Source organism: Vigna radiata, chromosome 10, assembly GCF_000741045.1.
Source record: "Vigna radiata var. radiata cultivar VC1973A chromosome 10, Vradiata_ver6, whole genome shotgun sequence".
In the NCBI taxonomy this organism is placed as follows: domain Eukaryota; kingdom Viridiplantae; phylum Streptophyta; class Magnoliopsida; order Fabales; family Fabaceae; genus Vigna; species Vigna radiata.
Genome location: NC_028360.1, coordinates 17915481 through 17934635, shown reverse-complemented (window position 1 = coordinate 17934635; position 19155 = coordinate 17915481). Strand labels below are relative to the sequence as shown.

The 19155-nt window shown below is 29.4% G+C and overlaps 3 protein-coding genes across 3 annotated transcripts in view; all 3 read left to right on the top strand.

Moving 5' to 3' along the window:
• Window positions 1-2424: 2424 nt before the first annotated feature.
• On the top strand, window positions 2425-6854 carry LOC106775287 (GDSL esterase/lipase At1g28600-like). Its single transcript, XM_014662394.2, has 5 exons — window positions 2425-2731; window positions 3013-3216; window positions 5676-5824; window positions 6184-6457; window positions 6537-6854. Exons 1-5 carry the CDS (start codon window positions 2458-2460, stop codon window positions 6767-6769), a joined length of 1134 nt encoding a protein of 377 aa, XP_014517880.1. The 5' UTR covers window positions 2425-2457; the 3' UTR covers window positions 6770-6854.
• Window positions 6855-9948: 3094 nt separating this feature from the next.
• On the top strand, window positions 9949-14019 carry LOC106774550 (pyruvate decarboxylase 1). The gene is made up of 6 exons (XM_014661582.2): window positions 9949-10488; window positions 10589-10752; window positions 11441-12002; window positions 12514-12602; window positions 12699-13005; window positions 13719-14019. The coding sequence occupies exons 1-6, from the start codon at window positions 10027-10029 to the stop codon at window positions 13887-13889; spliced, it is 1755 nt and encodes a 584-aa protein (XP_014517068.1). The 5' UTR covers window positions 9949-10026; the 3' UTR covers window positions 13890-14019.
• A 4106-nt stretch (window positions 14020-18125) lies between these two features.
• LOC106774956 (sinapine esterase-like) overlaps window positions 18126-19155 on the top strand; it is a 4419-nt gene continuing 3389 nt past the window's right edge. The window contains exons 1-2 of the mRNA XM_022787263.1: window positions 18126-18399; window positions 18950-19149. Coding sequence (XP_022642984.1) covers window positions 18126-18399; window positions 18950-19149 — 474 coding nt within the window. The remainder of the gene's footprint in view (window positions 18400-18949; window positions 19150-19155) is intronic.

Genomic DNA, 19155 nt, shown 5'->3' with positions numbered 1-19155 from the left:
AAATATCTATTTATATGTTTAAATTCTTTTAAAAGTTTTTTTTTTAATTTTCAATAGTTTTTAATTTTGTTAAATTATAGTTTTGAAATACTTTTTTAGACTTTAATTTATTAAAGATTAGGATATGAAAATAAAAATTATTGAAAGAAAATTATATAAATATGTGAAAAAAAAAATTACATTTTGATACCATAAAATAGTAACTAGAATTGACTATTTTTTTGATAAAAGTAATTAATAACAAATTCATTTATGATACGATTCAAATCAAATTGATATCAGACAAATGATTAACCAATGAGAAAAAAGTTTAAAAACTTATAGATTTATTTATATATCATTCCCGTACTTACTAATATATTAAACTATTCATCCAAATAATAAACATTCATCTTAAAATTACATCAATTCGAAAAATAATATAAGATTTAGATCACAAATATTATAATTTTTTTGTTTAATTTAATTTTCTTTGAATGACAACTATGTTATGTATAATTAGTTGAATTGAATAAACAAATTTTATATTCAATTATATAATTTCAATTTTATTATTACCAATTTTCTAATTAAATGATAAATTTTGTGGAACAAAAAACATATATATATATATATATATATATATATATATATATATATATATATATATATATATATAAAATCTTATAAACAACAAAATCATATTATAAATAATTGAAAAAATTAATAAGCAATTAATAAAAAAAATTATTAAACATATCATTTTTATTTTTATTTCCATCTCCTATTTTTTAATAAATGAAAATAAAATAATTATTTCAAAAATATAATTTAACAAAATTTAAACGTATAAACATATATTTTTTATTACAAAAACATATATCTTCTTTATTTTTATTTCTTCTTTTATTTTAATAAAATTTAAAATAAAATTAAAAAACCAATTTAGAATTTGATTTATTAAAAATCGAATTTCAACTAATATTTTGACCACAATTAACAAAAGCAAAACTATAATTAAAAAAAAAGAACAAGTAAAAAATTGACTATTCAAAAACCAAATTCAGACTTAAAATAAAAAACTGTGCTACCTCTATAAATATATGGTACACTATATAGAAAACTTTGAAAGAAATTTGTGTCACTCGGACAAGAAAACAATCATACAACAACCCCTTATATGCTCTGTTCAACCTACATAATCATACTTAACATTATCAAATTCAATTTGTCTCTTTTATATCATTATTATAAGGAAAAAGATTTTATTTGCATTGAAATTTGGTCTACCTCTCGTGCAATTTCGGATCTATCATAATATATTTGCACTTTAGTCAAGGTTACTGGTATGCTCTTTTCAATACAATAATAAATGCTTACGTTTTGAGTAGGTGAGACAGTCACCTAAATAATAATGCACCAACCACAAACATTACAAACTATAATTGTTTTTCTTTTAAAGACAAAAAAAAGGTTTCTCTTCCATTCCATTAATAAGTATAAAATTTATGTTTTGTTATTATTTATATTATTGAGTGTAACGACCTTTACTAATATTATGAAGAGAAGCATATATATATTTATATCAAAAGCAAAAGTATAACAGTTTGTAAAATGATCTATAGTCATCCAACTCTTAGAAAGATTTCAGGAGTATTTCAAAATTTAAAAAAAATAAGACAAATATCAATATATTACATCATAATTTTTGGACTATTTATGTGAAGATCCTTTTTCCATTAGTCCTAAGCTACTAGTCTCCAATCTCAATATAAAGACAAAACAAAGTACATATCCACAATCTTAATTTAAAAAAAAAAAACCATATTACTTACATCATGTGTAACTAATTTAAATTTGGTAAAATATTTTTTGTCTCAGTTTTTGTTCGTAATATTCGAAATGATTCACATTTTATTTTTCTGTTCAATGTAGTCTTAAAAAACGAAATTTGTGTTCAATTTAGTCATATTAACAAACTCATTGAAGTACAAATAAGGACTAAATTAAACACAAATTACGTTCTTTAAAATTATAACGAAAAAAAAATTAAATTGAATATAAATTATGTTTTTTAAGACTACATTAAATAGAAAAAAAAATTAGAACTATTTCGAATATTCCTAAAAAGTGGGAGGAAAAAAGGTATTAGTTAGGCCTTTAAATTTTTTCATAAAAATCAAAACTATTTTATCCAAAATCTACGAAGGCCCATTTGTTTTCCTAGTTTATTAGTTCTGTTGCTTAATAATATATTACTATTTAATAATATAAGCATCAAACAATATTTAATAATATTGTTCTAACAGGAAATTCAATGAGAGATTACTCAAAATAAAGGCTTTGCTGCGCCGACAGTTTCAGATTTTTGTCCGAAAATTTGAAGCAATACATAAATTAAAATTAATATTTAATAAAAGAAAGAATATAAATTGAGGTTGAGGTTTGCAGGGTGTGAAGTGGTGCAGCGCATTCGGGATGAGGCCAATCTGTAAACAGGTATGGATTACACTCGCAGTGGTAACTGCTGCATTAGCGATAGCTACTTCAAATTCAGAATCACCACCGTTATTAGTGGCGTCGCCATGCTCATTCACCTCCATCTTCAGTTTCGGAGATTCTCTTGCTGACACTGGCAATTTATATTTTGAATTCCCTTCTCATCACTGCTTCCAACCACCCTACGGTGAAACCTTCTTTCACCATGTCTCTGGACGCTGCTCCGATGGCCGCCTCATCATCGATTTCATCGGTTCCGTTTCTCTGTTTCTCTCACTCCTACTTTTAATTTTTAATTTCAAGTATAGTCAAATTAAAATATACAAAATATCTATCTATTAAATAGATCATCCATAAATCTGTTATCTTCTGTGAGATGAGTGTGTAGTTGAGCATAATTATATTTGAATTATACTGTTTAAGTGAATGACAGTGATGGACTTATAAATTCCGTTTTGTAGATTAGTTCAAACATATATGAAAAAAAAAAAATTAAAATCAATGAAGGTAGCTTTATTTGTTTGTTATTTGCAGCTGAGTCATTGGGACTTCCATTGGTGAAAGCATATAAGGTCAAGAAGAATGCGGATGGAGGAATCAATTTTGCTGTGAGTGGAGCCACGGCTTTGGAAGCCAGATTCTTCGAAGAGAGGGGCTTTTCTATCGAAACCAATAATTCTCTGACAGTTCAAGTGAATTGGTTCAAGGAATTGCTTCCTTCTCTCTGCAATTTCACAGGCACTACCCTTTTTCAATGTTTTTACCTATTGCTTACTTGTGATAGATATTAGTCACGAAAGAATCATCTTTAAAATATTATATTAACAAAAATTTAAATAAAAATAAATAAATAAAATTTAAGTTCTGAAATAAATTTTTAAAAACTTCTTATAAGAAAATTGAATGTTTATTTTCATGTCAAGTATTATTTTCTCTAAAATATAGTTTTTTATATCAAAATTTATAATACCTTTAATGTATCACACTAATTCATTCAATTTTTTTTGTTTATAAAAAGTTCTTTGACTTTTGTATTTTAGACCATTAATATTTGATTTCGTAATTTTTTTTTATTTAAATCAAATGATATTTTTAAATAAAATAAAATAGAACAGTTCCATCTTATATAAATCATAAAAATAAATTAATGTTATTTATTAAAATATAAAAAGTAAAAAATGATTTAGAAATTAGAGAAACTATAAGTTATCTTAACTGAAATCATATTATAAACACATGTTTACTTATATTCAACTTACTGCCCTTTTTACAATTTTTTTCTTATCTTTCTTTCTTCGGCCTTCATTCACCCAAAATAAGTAAATATTTTTCTTTTTTATTTATTTAGCTGTGGTCAAATTATAAAACAATTTTGTGATATATATATATATATATATATATATATATATATATATATATATATATATATGGGTTTGTTAATACGCGTATGATTGTTTTTCAGTTGATACGTTTTAATACCGGATTATAGTAGACAAAAATACCCTCATTTATCATGGATTATAAGTTTTGAGGTAAAGGATATTTAAATAATTTTCATTCTCAAAACTATAAAAAAAACCCTCAAACCCTTACTCACATTCCTCATTCCTCTCAACCCTTTCTCTTCCATCTCTCTCACTCCAACATTTTATTTGTCATCTTTATTGTCCCAATTGAAAAAAAAAAAATCAGAAACTCTTGCCTAACCCTAATACACCTTCCTCACTTATCCAATTTGTTTCTCTCTCGTCTCCATACTCTCCCTCAGCCACACACAACAACTCGTGACATCATAATTTGTTGCTCTGTTGGTTTATTTGGAGGATGTATTATATATTTTCCCTTCTTATTATTATTAAATTTCATTTTTAAATTAAATCATGTAAATAAAACCTTCATAAATCAATTAAATTTTCATATATTATTTACACATCTACACCACATTTCATATTATATTTTTAAAGAACAAGATATTTTCCTCTATTGTCCTTATCCCTTTACACAGTGTTTCTTTTTCCTTTCTCTATTGCTATGGGATACATGATGTAAGATTACAACCTATAATTGAAAGAATTGTACTCCTAGGGAGCTCTTCTATACTTATTTCTTTAATTTCCTTATATCCCTTTTTTTTATCAGTGAATCAACTTCTACATACGTTTAGAATAAACTTTAATGCAAGATAAAAAATAGTAAAATCAATTTTTACCTTTGAGATTTGGAAAGAGTAACATAGTGACAAAGTTTATATTCATTTTACACACATTAATAAATATAAAATAATTATAAAAGAGTAAATTTTTTCAATTTTTAAAAATATCTCTGATTCAAATTACACCACCATCTTCAATTGGGTTTTGATGAGAGAAAAAATGGTGGAGTGATGACAGAGAAAATGTTGAGATGAAAGAGAAAATATCTCTGATGACAAAGGGTTTCTGATTTTTTTGCAATTGGGGCAACAGTAGGGATGACAGAGAAAATGTTGGAAGGAGGGAGAGATGAAAGAGAAAGGGTTGAGAGGAATGAAGGAGATGAGTAAGGGTTTGGTTTTTTTTTTTTTAGTTTTGAGAATGAAAATTATTTAAATATCTTTAACCTTAAAACTTAGAATCCATGATAAATGAGGGTATTTTTGTCTACGATAATCCGGTACACATTGTTAAAACGTACCAACTGAAAAACAGGCGTACGCGTATTAACAAACCCCATATATATATATACATATATATATATATATATATATATATATATCCTGTAATAATAGTCGCTTTTTCTTTTACAAATTCAAAACATGGTACACAAAATGTCAAAGCATAACCAAGTTTCTAAGTCAACATTAAATGTGTCATTTTACGTAACTTTTTTTAAAAGCAATAGTTCCATTCATGTAGGTTTCTTGGTGTGTTTATGAAGATGGTGAGCAGCGTATTATTCAAGATAAACATATTTTTTATATATTAAGCTTTACATTTACGAATTTATGCAAGGCATATTTAATTAAAGATTAAGTAATAAATTACTAAAAAGTTCATAGTTTTATATACTTATTATATTCTACAAAAAAAAAAAGATGAGGAGATGCTTGTGCAAAGTGAAGAGAGAGATATAGATTCGTCCCCTAAAATTCCAACATAATTTCCCAATTGATGTAACTCTAAAAATATGAAATTCTAAATAAAGGTTTAATCTTGCAGATTGTTCTGAAGTTTTTGGGAACTCGTTATTTCTTATGGGTGAAATTGGAGGAAACGATTTCAATGCTCCTTTGCTTCGTCAAAAGAGCATAGCAGAGATTAAAACATATGTTCCATATGTAATCAATGCAATAAGTTCAGCTATCCATGTAAGTTTTTATTTTTATTTTTTTAGTTAGTAAACCTTTAATTCTTCTTCTGCAATTACATATGTTATCACTTTAATAACCTAAGATATCTTGTCACCATATTAGTATTTCTAACATTACGATTATCCACTTTGATTCTCTATTCAAACATAGGGTGAGATGATAAAATGATATATTATAGATTGGTTTGGTGAGATTTATTTTTTAAAAGATTAAAGTAATGAGAAGAGAAAAAATTGAGGACTAGAGTTTTTGGAGTATTAAGGTGGTAGCATATGCAGATTTACATTTTCTTTTGTTTAAAAAACAATATTTTAACTTCAAAGCATACCTAAAACCTTTTGTGGTTTGTTTTATAGGAGTTAATTGGTGTGGGGGCTCGAACACTAATTGTTCCAGGAAATTTGCCAATTGGATGTAATGTAATTTATTTAAGAATTTATGGGAGCCTAGATAAAAAGCAGTATGACCAAAGTGGGTGTTTGAAGTGGTTAAACGAGTTTGCTGAATATTACAATCATGAGCTCCAAAGTGAATTAGACAAGCTTCGAACACTTCATCCTTATGCCAATATCATTTATGCTGATTATTACAAGGCTGCATTGCGTTTATATCGTAACCCCACAAAGTTTGGTAATCTTCTGAATTCTCATTGTAATTTTTGTGTATGATTATGCAGCTCATTGTGATTTATAATTTGATTACTATACAGGATTTATTAGTGTTAATTCTTGTTGTGGAGAGGGAGATCCATACAATTTCTGTGGCACTCAAGGCTTCAGTGTTTGTGATGATCCTTCCAAGTATATTGGATGGGATGGATGGCATTTAACTGAAGCTGCATATAAATTAATCGCGCAAGCTTTTATAGAAGGATCATATTCTCAACCTCAATTTAGTTCGTTGTGTTTGCCTTATGTAAATTTTGGTCATTTCAATACTTGAACTATTTTTTCTTTGTTTGAAAGGAAGTGAGACAAGTTCAATGTATCTCTTTGTAATATATAATATTCTACAAACTTATTTTTAATATTCTTGCACCTAATATTGAGTGTGCAGTCCAAATTATCACGAGACTATGAACCAAAAATAGAGATTTGAAATAGTTACTTCTCGATACTTAATTTAACATGGGTGAAATAATTTTATTTAAAAAATAAATAAAAGTAGGTAAATAAAAAAATTGTGAAGTAAATTTTAGAAGTATAAATATAAATTAGAAATTAATTTTTTAAAATAATTGAACAATGAAAATAATAAATAAAAAAATAAAAAAGGAATAAAATCAATATATATATATATATATATATATATATATATATATATATATTATTTTACAATTTTCACTTAGTCATTTTAAAATCTTATCTTTTAGTTTTTCACTTTTTTTTTTCTTCTAAGTCAATTAATCCAACATATTTTTACTTTCTCACTATTTTTTTTCTCTCAGACTTTATCTTCCACATTATATTTTCTATCACTTTCCATATACCTCTCGGTTATGAGAACATATAAAAGTATTTTAAAAATAAAAGAAACGAGTTAAAAGTTTTTAAATTCAAACATGTTACATTGAGTTTTATTAAATTTAGGAAAAATTCAAGAGATCATTATACTTTAAAAGAAACTAATTTACTCATATAATTTGTTTATAAATTATATGTTAAGTTATTAAATATATTTTAATTCAAACAATATTTAAAATTTTATAAATATTAAAAGCTTACAAAATAAATACAAATATAAATAACAATACATGTGGATTAAATTTCAACAAAAAAAAAATATTAAGAATGTTAATAAATGACAAAGATTTAGATGGGAAACAAACTATATTGAGCCTCCGTCCATAATTTCAAATACTCCATTCTTTTTCTCTGTTTCAATTGAATCTTTATTTTGGTAAAATTTGATCAATTAAGGACTTTCCGTCAAATTAATCAAACACCATTAAATAGGAGTTACGTGGCATACTGACGTAACTGTACTGTGTTTTTTTAATTTTTGAATTAAAAAATGAAGGATAAATAATGAAAAAATGTTTTAAATTAAGGGCAAGTTAGAAATGAAATAAAATTAAGTGTGGAGTGTTCTCTTTTCCCCTCTGTTAACTATTCTTAGTGCATCTTTTCTCCTTCAAGGTCTGTTAGACACCACCATACCCAAAATCCTCAAAAAAAAAATGTTTCCATTTTTGTCCATACAATGATTCCTCTAAAACCACCTTTCCCGAAATTCTCCATGATTCCAATCTTCATTTCAAGTAAAACTCTCAAATCTTTACACGACAATGATCCATCATCATAACTTTATTTTCTTTCACCAAATTACAAAAGAACCCCAAATTCCACAACACAATACCTTCATCTTCAACTCCCATAAACAAAATTCATTTTCTTTCTTTAATTTTTTTCTCACGCACACAACATGAAACACCACATCCCACCAATAATTTTCTACAATTGTCCACTGTAACAACCACAATTAATCACTTCCAAACAACAATAATACAGATAAGAAACTAAACTTTAAAGAAGAAAATAAAAGGGGATCCTCTCTCGGATTTACAACAAATTAAAGAAAGAGTTCCAGCAAAACTTGGAGAGGCAAAGCAATGTTCCTTTGTTGCACTCTGATCTGGAAGTTTGAAGGAGAAGCGGTAGCGGTGACACGTTCTTACTCCGATGGTGGCTCACATGGGGAAAGAAAGAAGTTCGAACGACGGTGAGTGGTGGCACTTCCAGCACGGAGGGCGTCGCCGATGATGATTCTGGCCAGCCGGAGAGAGCCCTAGCGAGACCATTTATCACGTCGTTTATGCACTTCCGCCGCACTAGAGCGATTTCGTTTATGCGTTTCGCCACCAACATGTCCCCGATAGTTCAAACGGAAGACAATGGTTTTTGGGAACCAATTTGTCTAATGGAAGTATCGTGTATCTCATCTCCCACGAACCATAAACCTTAATTTTCCCAATTTCAGCACTTAATTTTATTTCATTTTCAACTTTGCCTTTACTTAAAAAGTGTTTCCACTCTTTACACTTCATTTTTTAATTCAAAAGTTAAAAAAAAAAAATACATATAAGTCATGTTTTTAATGTCACATAATAAAAAATTACATTGCTAGTATGCAATTTTAATGACCTTTTGATCAATTTGATGGAAAGTCTTTAGTTGATCCAATTTTATAAAAATAAAAACTCAATTGAGAAACCGAATAAAAGACCTATTCAAGATTCTGAACAAAAATAGTAACTTACCGATCATTAAACCTAGATCTAATTGTCATATTTAATGTAGCTTAGGAAGAATCCTTGTCACATCATTTAAGCCTTTGTCTGTTTAGAAGTTTATTATCATTTGTTCTATGACCAATAATGCGCCACAATTTTTTAGTTTTGATTGAAAATAAAGTCGTGAGGCAAATTCAATACCCTGTTTAAAAGTAAACTTTTACGATGAAATTTCCAACTTCTTTACCAAAAGTAAAGGTACAATATGGACGAAAAAGAAAATAAACTAGCAGAAGATTTTCTAATATAAATGGATATTTAATTACGCAGACAAAGACAATGTTTCTTGAGTTTCGTAATTGGTATTCTAGAACGTGATAAATATATTCTGATTCAAACTCAGCTGGCTTTTGTTTTCCACTGTTTTGTATTGGATGGATGACCTTAACTTGTAGCACAGGTATATATATATATATATATATATATATATATATATATATATATATATATATATATATATATATATTGACATTTGTAAAATATTTTTCACTTTAGATTAAATCATTACAAATTTATTTTTGATATCATTCCAAAATAAAGGCATCTGTGTATATATATATTCTTGATAATTTCCCATTTTAATCGATACGAAACTTTGTTTGTTTGTAACGCAACACCCTGTTAAAAAAAAAAAAAAAGACAGTGTTCAAAAGGCAAAGTAATTTTATAGCAAGATGCTTATATTATTTCCATTAGCGAAGTATTTTTATGTGGATGAATCAGAAGACATGCCATTTTAAAACAAAAAGAAAGTGGTTTTGTGTGGAACTGTGGCAGGGTTGTCTGTTTTTGAAACCTGCAAAGAAATGGCACATGGTTTAAGAAACCCCTTCATCATAAAAACCTCCCTCGCTCCACACTCACACAAACCGCTTATACCATCACTTCAGAACCGAAACCTCCAAACATGGAAAGCGCCACTAAAGTTGGAGCGGCAGCTCAAACCACCTCTGCTTCCCCCTCCTTCGACGGCACGCTCGGCCGCCACTTGGCTCGCCGCCTAGTTGAGATAGGCGTCAGGGACGTCTTTTCCGTCCCCGGCGACTTCAACTTGACCCTGCTCGACCATCTCATTGCCGAGCCCAGCCTCAACCTCGTCGGTTGTTGCAACGAGCTCAACGCTGGCTATGCCGCCGACGGCTACGCGCGTGCCAGGGGCGTCGGTGCTTGCGTCGTCACCTTCACCGTCGGTGGACTCAGCGTCCTCAACGCCATTGCCGGAGCTTACAGCGAAAATTTACCGGTGATTTGCGTCGTCGGAGGACCCAATTCGAACGACTACGGCACCAACAGGATCCTCCACCACACCATCGGGTTACCCGATTTCTCCCAAGAGCTTTGGTGCTTTCAAAGCGTCACGTGTTTTCAGGTGAGAGAAGAGTGCGTCTTTTGGTTATGGTTTTTTATTTTTGAGGATTTGAGTGGAATTGAACTATCATTGATTAGTATGAGTGTTTATGATTCTTCAGGCAGTGGTGAATAACTTGGACGACGCGCATGAACTAATTGACACTGCGATTTCTACTGCTTTAAAGGAAAGCAAGCCTGTTTATATCAGCATCAGTTGTAATCTTCCTGGAATTCCTCATCCAACTTTTGCTAGAGACCCCGTTCCATTCTTTCTTGCACCCAAGTATGCTTTTCTAATCACTTTACAACAACAAGAAAAAAACAGTTTTGTTTAATTGCTATTTCTGGTGTCCATATACTATTTTCCATCTTGTAGTGTTCTCTTTTGCTTACCAATTATGGTCCTAGTAATAGAAAGTATGACTTGTATCCAGACAATGGATGAAGGTTTTTAACTATGCTTTGCTTCATTAATGGTTTTTATCCTATAACCCTGACTTCATTCATCAATAATGTTATACTACTTTCCTACTAATGTGAGATGTTGATGTAATTTACTTATTACTCTTCACATCATTTTAACTTAAAATAATTAACAATATAATTTTTTATCATTTTTATTTCTTTTAAATTATTTTATTAATATTTAAGAAAGTTAATATAAACACAACCAAGTGGGATGAAACAAAAAATTTATTCCTAATAAATTTTAAAATGATGAGAATAAATAGATAAAAACGTAATATTCAAAACCCGCACTCTCAGTGATCCTTGCTACCCCTGTTTGTTTGTGACTGGATGACCCTATTGTCCGCATACAGTCTTTTTATTTTTCCCGTAAAAAGTATTAAAAATTTATATGTATATATGCGGTGAGGAGAATTCCAGACGACCATAGATGAATAATGTTTATTCTTGCATCGACATTTGGCAATAAGTTAATGGTGGAAAAAAATATTTTTTTTATGTAGGGCAAGCAATCAAGAAGGATTAGAAGCTGCAGTGGAAGCGACTGCTGCTTTACTGAACAAAGCTGTGAAGCCAGTGATTGTGGGTGGACCAAAATTAAGGGTTTCGAAGGCACAAAAGGCCTTTCTGGAGTTTGCAGAAGCCAGTGGATATCCAATAGCTGTTATGCCATCGGGAAAGGGACTTGTACAAGAGCATCATCCTCATTTCATCGGTACATATTGGGGTGCTGTCAGTACTAGCTACTGTGGAGAGATAGTGGAGTCGGCTGATGCTTATGTTTTTGTTGGCCCCATCTTCAATGACTATAGCTCCGTTGGATACTCATTGTTGATAAAGAAGGAGAAAGCCATAATAGTGCTGCCTAATCGGGTGACCATTGGCAATGGTCTTTCCTTTGGCTGGGTTTTCATGGCTGATTTCTTAACTGCATTGGCTAAAAAAGTGAAAACAAACACCACAGCTCTGGAGAATTACCGACGTATCTATGTCCCTCCCGGCATTCCTCTGAAGCGAGAGCAGGATGAACCTCTAAGAGTTAATGTTCTATTCAAACACATTCAAGTAAGTCTATTCATAAGCTCATTTTAATTTGATATCAAGTTGTTCTGTGGCAAGAATTTGAGTTGGAGTTCTCTTCCTGTTACTTTGGTCTAAACTAGCATTTCATTCAAAACCCTGTGCTTCGTTTTTATGCAAAAGAACAAGATAGTTGAGGGCTCCGTACACGTGGTGTTACTTATTTATTTGAAAATCGTTATTATGTTCTTGTTTACCAGCGGTATTTAGGTCCAGTAGTTTTCTTCATCGATCATGGTAGTAACTGCATGATTACTCAACCAGAGTCATGCCAAACTTTTTAAAACTGTCTTCGTAAGTAGCTTCATGGTTTGTATGTATCCGTTAATTGTGTGAATCAGTAGTTTGAAGCATTCCACAAGAATGGGGAACATAGCAATTTCAGATGATTCACGTAACTTTGCTAAATATGCAAACATTATTTGCATGGATTCAATCGGATTAATACATTCAATCAACTTTCCCTTATAGTCCATTAATTGAATCTGCTGAACAGGACATGCTGAGCGGAGATACTGCTGTAATAGCGGAAACTGGAGACTCGTGGTTCAACTGTCAGAAGCTCCGTCTGCCTGAGAATTGCGGGTGAGAGTCGTTTACTATGACTGCATCCAGCAATGTGCTAATCGCAACCATTATATTGCTGTGACTAACACTGTGAATTTGAATTCCTTCTTTCAGGTATGAATTCCAGATGCAGTATGGATCCATTGGTTGGTCAGTTGGTGCTACTCTTGGATATGCACAAGCTGCGACAGACAAGCGTGTAATTGCTTGCATTGGTGATGGCAGTTTTCAGGTAACAGCACAGGATATTTCAACAATGATTCGATGCGCACAAAAGAGCATAATTTTTCTCATTAATAATGGAGGTTATACCATCGAAGTTGAGATTCATGATGGCCCGTACAATGTGATCAAGAATTGGGACTACACTCGTTTTGTGGAAGCCATCCATAATGGACAAGGCAAATGCTGGGTTGCCAAGGTTAGCATAAAAATTGAATAATCACAACGTTTGATCTTTATAAACATGTTTAATTTGGTTTCAGCCCTCTAAATTTTTTAAACAAATTATACTTACACTGCTGAAATTTCGTAAAATTGTATAAACTTCCTTGCTTTTTAACATTTGGAGCAACCTTCCTTACTGTAAAATAGAACAGGGACTCTGTTTTTCAAGCAATCAAGATGAGTTAGTGCAAATTGTGCAATGTATCAAAAGTGTAATTGTAATGTTTCTTTTTTCAAAGTAGTCAGTGTCTGGGTAGAAAAAAAAAAACACGGAGAGTTGTTGCAATCTCACAAAACCTGAGAGTGACAGAGTAATTTATATAATTTCTTTTATTAGTTTTGGCCCTTGTAAGTTTTAATTTTTTCTATAAACTGGGGAAACTGAAAGGGAATAATGCTTTGTGGAACCACTGATCTTTTTTAATATACTATGCTAATTATGACCTATAGTTGGTATCATTAAAGGGTAAGAGCACCCTTGTTTTGTACTTCGTAAGCATATAGCCCCAAATATGGCTGTATTCAAAACTTAGATATAATAAAATAAGGAAGTAAGAGTCCGTTTGAAAATGGACATCATTCCAAGCCTTTAACTGAACTGATTTTAGAATGCAGATTTTGTTAATTATTTCACAAGAAAAAGAGTTACTTACTTCAGAATTTCCATTTATAAATTGTTGAGTGTAGGTACGAACAGAGGATGATCTGACAGAAGCAATTAGAATAGCTAGTGGAGAAGAGAAAGAATCACTATGTTTTATTGAAGTTTTTGTACACAAAGATGATACCAGCAAAGAACTGCTGGAATGGGGATCCCGGGTTGCTGCTGCTAACAGTCGTCCTCCAAATCCCCAGTAGAAATTTCGTTCTTAATTCTCTCGCCTTGTTATGATCTGTGTATTTTGTTAAATAAATTTTTGCTAGATCATAATTTTCAGAGAAAAGCCTTAACTATGAAGTTGAAATAAATTTGTTTTACAGATTTGTATATGGACTCTTCTGCTGTTGTAAAACACCAACTATTATTACGGTATAATGGGATATTGGGCAATGGAATCGTTAATGAATCAAAAGAGATATAGCCAGTTGTAGGTAAATAGTTTAAAAAATATATTTTACTATTTTCAAAATTTCTTATTTGTACTTTTTGTGAATCAGGAAAAAGAAAAAAATGGTAAAATTTTAAAATATTTCTCGAAACAAAATAAAAATAAAGCATTGTGTTAAAGTAGACAAGTTTTTAATGTTCTTTTAGATTTTAGTTAACGGTGAAAAAGAAATAAAAATGAGATCTAGCTAAAAAAAAGGAACATGTCTCCCTCAGGTTGATAGTACTTTTTTTTCTTTTAAAAGATAGGCAGAACATAATTTTGCAAATGTTTGAAAATCAGACAGATTTACTGGTCATGAATTATTGGGTTAAATATGTTTTTAATCCTTATATTTTGTGGCGATTTTGGTTTTAGTCTTCTCTTCAAACTAAGGTACAATTTAGTCTTCCGACTTTAGAAAACTTTGGTTTTAGTTTTCTTTACCAAATTTTTTAAACTTTATTTGTTGTTTCAAGAGTAAATAAAGTTAAAAAAAATTTTAAATTTGATAAAAATGACTAAAATCAGAGTATTCTAGAGTTGAAGGACTAGATTGTTACCTTAATTTGAAAGAGGAACTAAAACCAAAATCGCCTCAGGAACTAAAAACATATTTAACCCTATATTCTTTCGAGAAAAATAGACTATTTAATATAGGGTTAAATATGTTTTTAGACCCTATACTTTGGGGGTGATTTTGGTTTTAGTCTATTTTCAAACTAAGGTACAATTTAGTCCCTCAATTTTAGAAAACTTTGATTTTAGTCCTTTTTACCAAATTTTTTTAACTTTATTTGCTGTTTCAAGCACGTTTCATTATAGTATTTGGATTGTTTACACTGTTTGACACATTTTTGCTTCAATGTTAACTGAGAAACGCGTTTGAAACAGCAAATAAAGTTAAAAAAATTTGGTAAAAAGGACTAAAATCAGAGTTTTCTAAAGTTGAAGGACTAAATTGTACCTTAGTTTGAATATTGGCTAAAACCAAAATCGCCCCGAAGTATAGGAACTAACAACATACTTAACCCTTTAATATATAATCTCCCTTAAACTTGAGATGCATTTGAAAATTTTATGCAGGTGTTAATTAATTACGTGACAGATGATTTAGAAAATACCGATAATTATTTTAACTACGAAAAAGTATAAATAAATTGATGTTTTTATTGGATATATAGACAGCATATTTATTCCGATGAGGTCAATTTGCCAAGAACGACGAATTGCAAGAACAGTAGCATCGCTTTTGTTTCTCTACTTTTTTTTTTTCTTATTTCTATGTACTTTTTTCTCTTAGCTATGTCTTCTTTTCTTTAACTTCTTCTGTTCATTTCTAAGTATATTTTTTTTAAGATCAATCTCACCAATTAAGATATTTTTTTTTAAGTCAGATCCAGATACCAACTAGAAGAGAGTAAAAGGTAAAAAAAAATTGTATCAAATTAATGTAAAAAAAGTTAAGAAAAGTTAAGAGTTTTAAAAAATTATTTTTATAAAAATATAAATAAATGGATTGACTTGGAGTCATTATAAAATTTTACATTTTTATATTCCGTCTAAAATTAATATAAAATTGTGTCACGGCCTATGTGTTGTTGAATACATATTTTACTCTCACATTTATATGTATATAACAAAGCAGTCGTATGTTTTATAAACGAGGTCATATAATTACATTCTTTTAAAAAATGACACCATTTATTGCGAATCTAATACATTGGTAAACTGTTTAAAAAATTTTAAAACAGTAATAAAAGACAAAGAAACTTAAACAGCAAAGTTCACATATATTAATTAAGTGAGAGTGTTAATTCACTATTATAACTGATTAGTTATTGCGATTTTACCTTTACAAATGAAATTTTTAACCATACTTAAATTTTGTTTTGTAATATGAGGTTCTAGTGAGATTTTAAACTTTGTATATAGTATAATGTAATCTATTTTTAATAAATGTGTAATTTTTAATGTAATATCTTATATTGATAACTTAATATTTTGAATATAAAACTAGATGTTTATAAATGATTCATCAATTATTCTACAAATTTCATTAAAAAAAATTATGGTGGAAGATAAAAAGAAATAGATCTTTAATCTTTAAAATCACATGTTTTTAGATATGAAAACACATAATATAATAACAATTTTGCAGCAGTAGTGAACTTAAATGGTAGGTGCCTCATGTCCTCTTTAAAATCAATAAATATTATCAATTGATGAAATTTGTGCATAATATAACATTTTTATTATTGATAAATAATTTTGTTTGTAAAAAATTCATCTCTAATTAAATAATTTAAATTTTGTTGATATTTTCATCTATTAATTTATTGATAAAATGAAAGTTAAAGAAGAAAAACAAACTGAGTTTTCAATTATTGTTGATGTTACACCTAATACTGCACCTATCATTCTCTATCTGCCTTTCACTTCTCTCATATGGATGTTCACTTGTCACTTCTCATACAGTCATGTGGTTTAGTTACATTTATAGTAATTTTGTTGTGCATTTCCTTTTCCTCTGATAGCCTTGTTCTCCCATCCTCGTGTAGAGACGTAACTGCTTTTACTACTTCATACTACATTTTATATGCTTTCACATTTAAATTCAATATTTTTCCTCCGAGTTTCCATTAAAACAGAGAAGGGGCTGCAGTTAAAAATAAGTTGATGTGACTCACAAAGATTCCCCTTCAGCTTTTAGCACAGGATTTTGCAGTTAAAAATAACGTGATCAAACAGTTTCCCATTTATGTTTTAATTTGAAAAAAAATTGATATACTTAATTTTTTTATATTTATATAATATTATTTTTACTTTTCATTTTTAAAAAATACAAGACTTTGTATTTTTATACTATTTTTTTTTATATTTTTGTATTAAATAAATATAAAAATATGTTATAATACTATTTCTCTTTAATTTGTGTGTTTTGTTGAATGCATTTTATCGGGAAAAAACTTATAGCTCCAAAAATAGGTTCCTTATTTTATAAATTAATCATAAAATCTTTCAAAGCATAAATTAATCGCAAAAATAGTTTAATTTTATAAAACATAAAATTAGTCTCATATCATTCGTTAGTTCTGTATTTTAAAAGCATAACTTTCTTTTTTTAATTATCGTAGTTTATAGGCAATGTCGCATCATTTGCATTATAGAAAATTTAATTAATATGACAAATTTTGATAACTAATACAGTTTAAATTAAAGAATGGCCTATGTGCTTTTCATATATTTTACTATTATATTTTTATAAGTACTGGAAACGACCTATATAACAAAAAAGTCGTATGTTTTATAAACTACATCATATAACTACATTCTTTTAAAAAATAACATCATTTGTTGCCAACTTAATACATTGGTAAACTGTTTAAAAATTTTAAAAATAGTAATAAAAGACAAAGAAACTTAAACAGTAAAATTCACATACTAAAAATTTCTCTTAGATCTCATTTTCATATAATTGTACATGTAGAGATGCGAAAGAAAAAGTAAAATCCACAAAAATACTCAAGAGAACCGTTACTTCTTATACGTTGTCACAGTTAAACAATTATTGTTTAACTACACTTACTGAAAAATATTTAATTTTGCTTAGTTGCCAAAAAAATAGATCTTACATAAGAAAAAGAAAAAAAAGTAGGCATGAAGCCGTAGTTGAAAATGTTCCTAAAAAATATTCATAAACTATATATAAACTTTGGTATTCAAATAACGGAGTTTAAATAATAAAATATTAAGTTAAAGATAACGTGGGAACCTATTTTAATAGCAGTCTTGACTATGGAGAGAGAAAGCCTGACCAAGTTATATAAAGAAGAATGATATTTTGACAATTCTTTTTAACAATTTTTTTTTATAATAAGATATGTGTCATTATTTTATTGATCAGTTTAAATTTATATTTAAAAAAATATTTAAAATGGAACACTTATACATTCTCAAAAAATTGTTAAAAAACTTTTTCCTTGTATAATAAATATACGTTCCGATGAATGGGGAAGATGGAATTCCAATGAGGCCAGTAAGGATTATAGTGATAGCATTTGCGCTCATAACTTTTTTTTCTTTAACCTCTTCAAAATCAGAATCATGCCCTTACTCCTCCATATTCAGCTTCGGTGATTCCCTCGCCGACACCGGCAACCTCTATCTCAGCTCACCACCGCTTTCCGACAACTGCTTCTTCCCTCCTTACGGTGAAACCTTCTTTCACAATGTCACAGGACGCTGCTCCGATGGTCGTCTCATCATCGATTTCATCGGTAACACTTGCCTTTTTCCATCGCCTTTCATCTTAATAATTCCTTTCATATTATACTTGGAGAACATAAATAAAAGAAAAAACATCATAAAACATTTTCTTGTAACTTAAAAATAGTTTATACACATTTTTATTTTAAGTACACAGGTTTTATCAATTCAATATTAAAATAATTTAGATAATTAATTTTGTTGAAAGAATAAGGAAGTCACTTTTGTACGGGAGAGTGTCTAATCGGAATGCATGTTAGTGAACAATACGAACCATATATACGTTGAAACTTTTGGATTATTTGTTGAAAACGCTTGGAAAAGTCTGTGGTGGGGCGACAGTGATCCGAGGAATGAATATATAGTTAGGACTTAATAAAATAATTCAACGTCTCTTTGTTTGCAATATCTGTAAAGTTTTATATTAATGTGTTCTTCCTCGATAAATGGATATGTATTATACTTGTGGCGTGTTAGGTGGCCAGGGTTTTCATGGCTAACCACCGTATTTGTTTTTATACATATATATTATATTTGAGATGTGTTTTGTTAGTGTTATAGCTGAGTTTCTTGGGATGCCATCGGTGAAACCGTATCTGGAAAAGAAGAATATTGGTGGATGGAGTTGGAAAGACGGAGGAGCCAATTTTGCAGTTTCAGGAGCGACGGCGATTGAGTCAACCTTCTTTCAACGGAGAGGCATTCCTGTCAAAACCAATTATTCTTTGTCAGTTCAACTCACTTGGTTTAAGGAACTGCTTTCTACT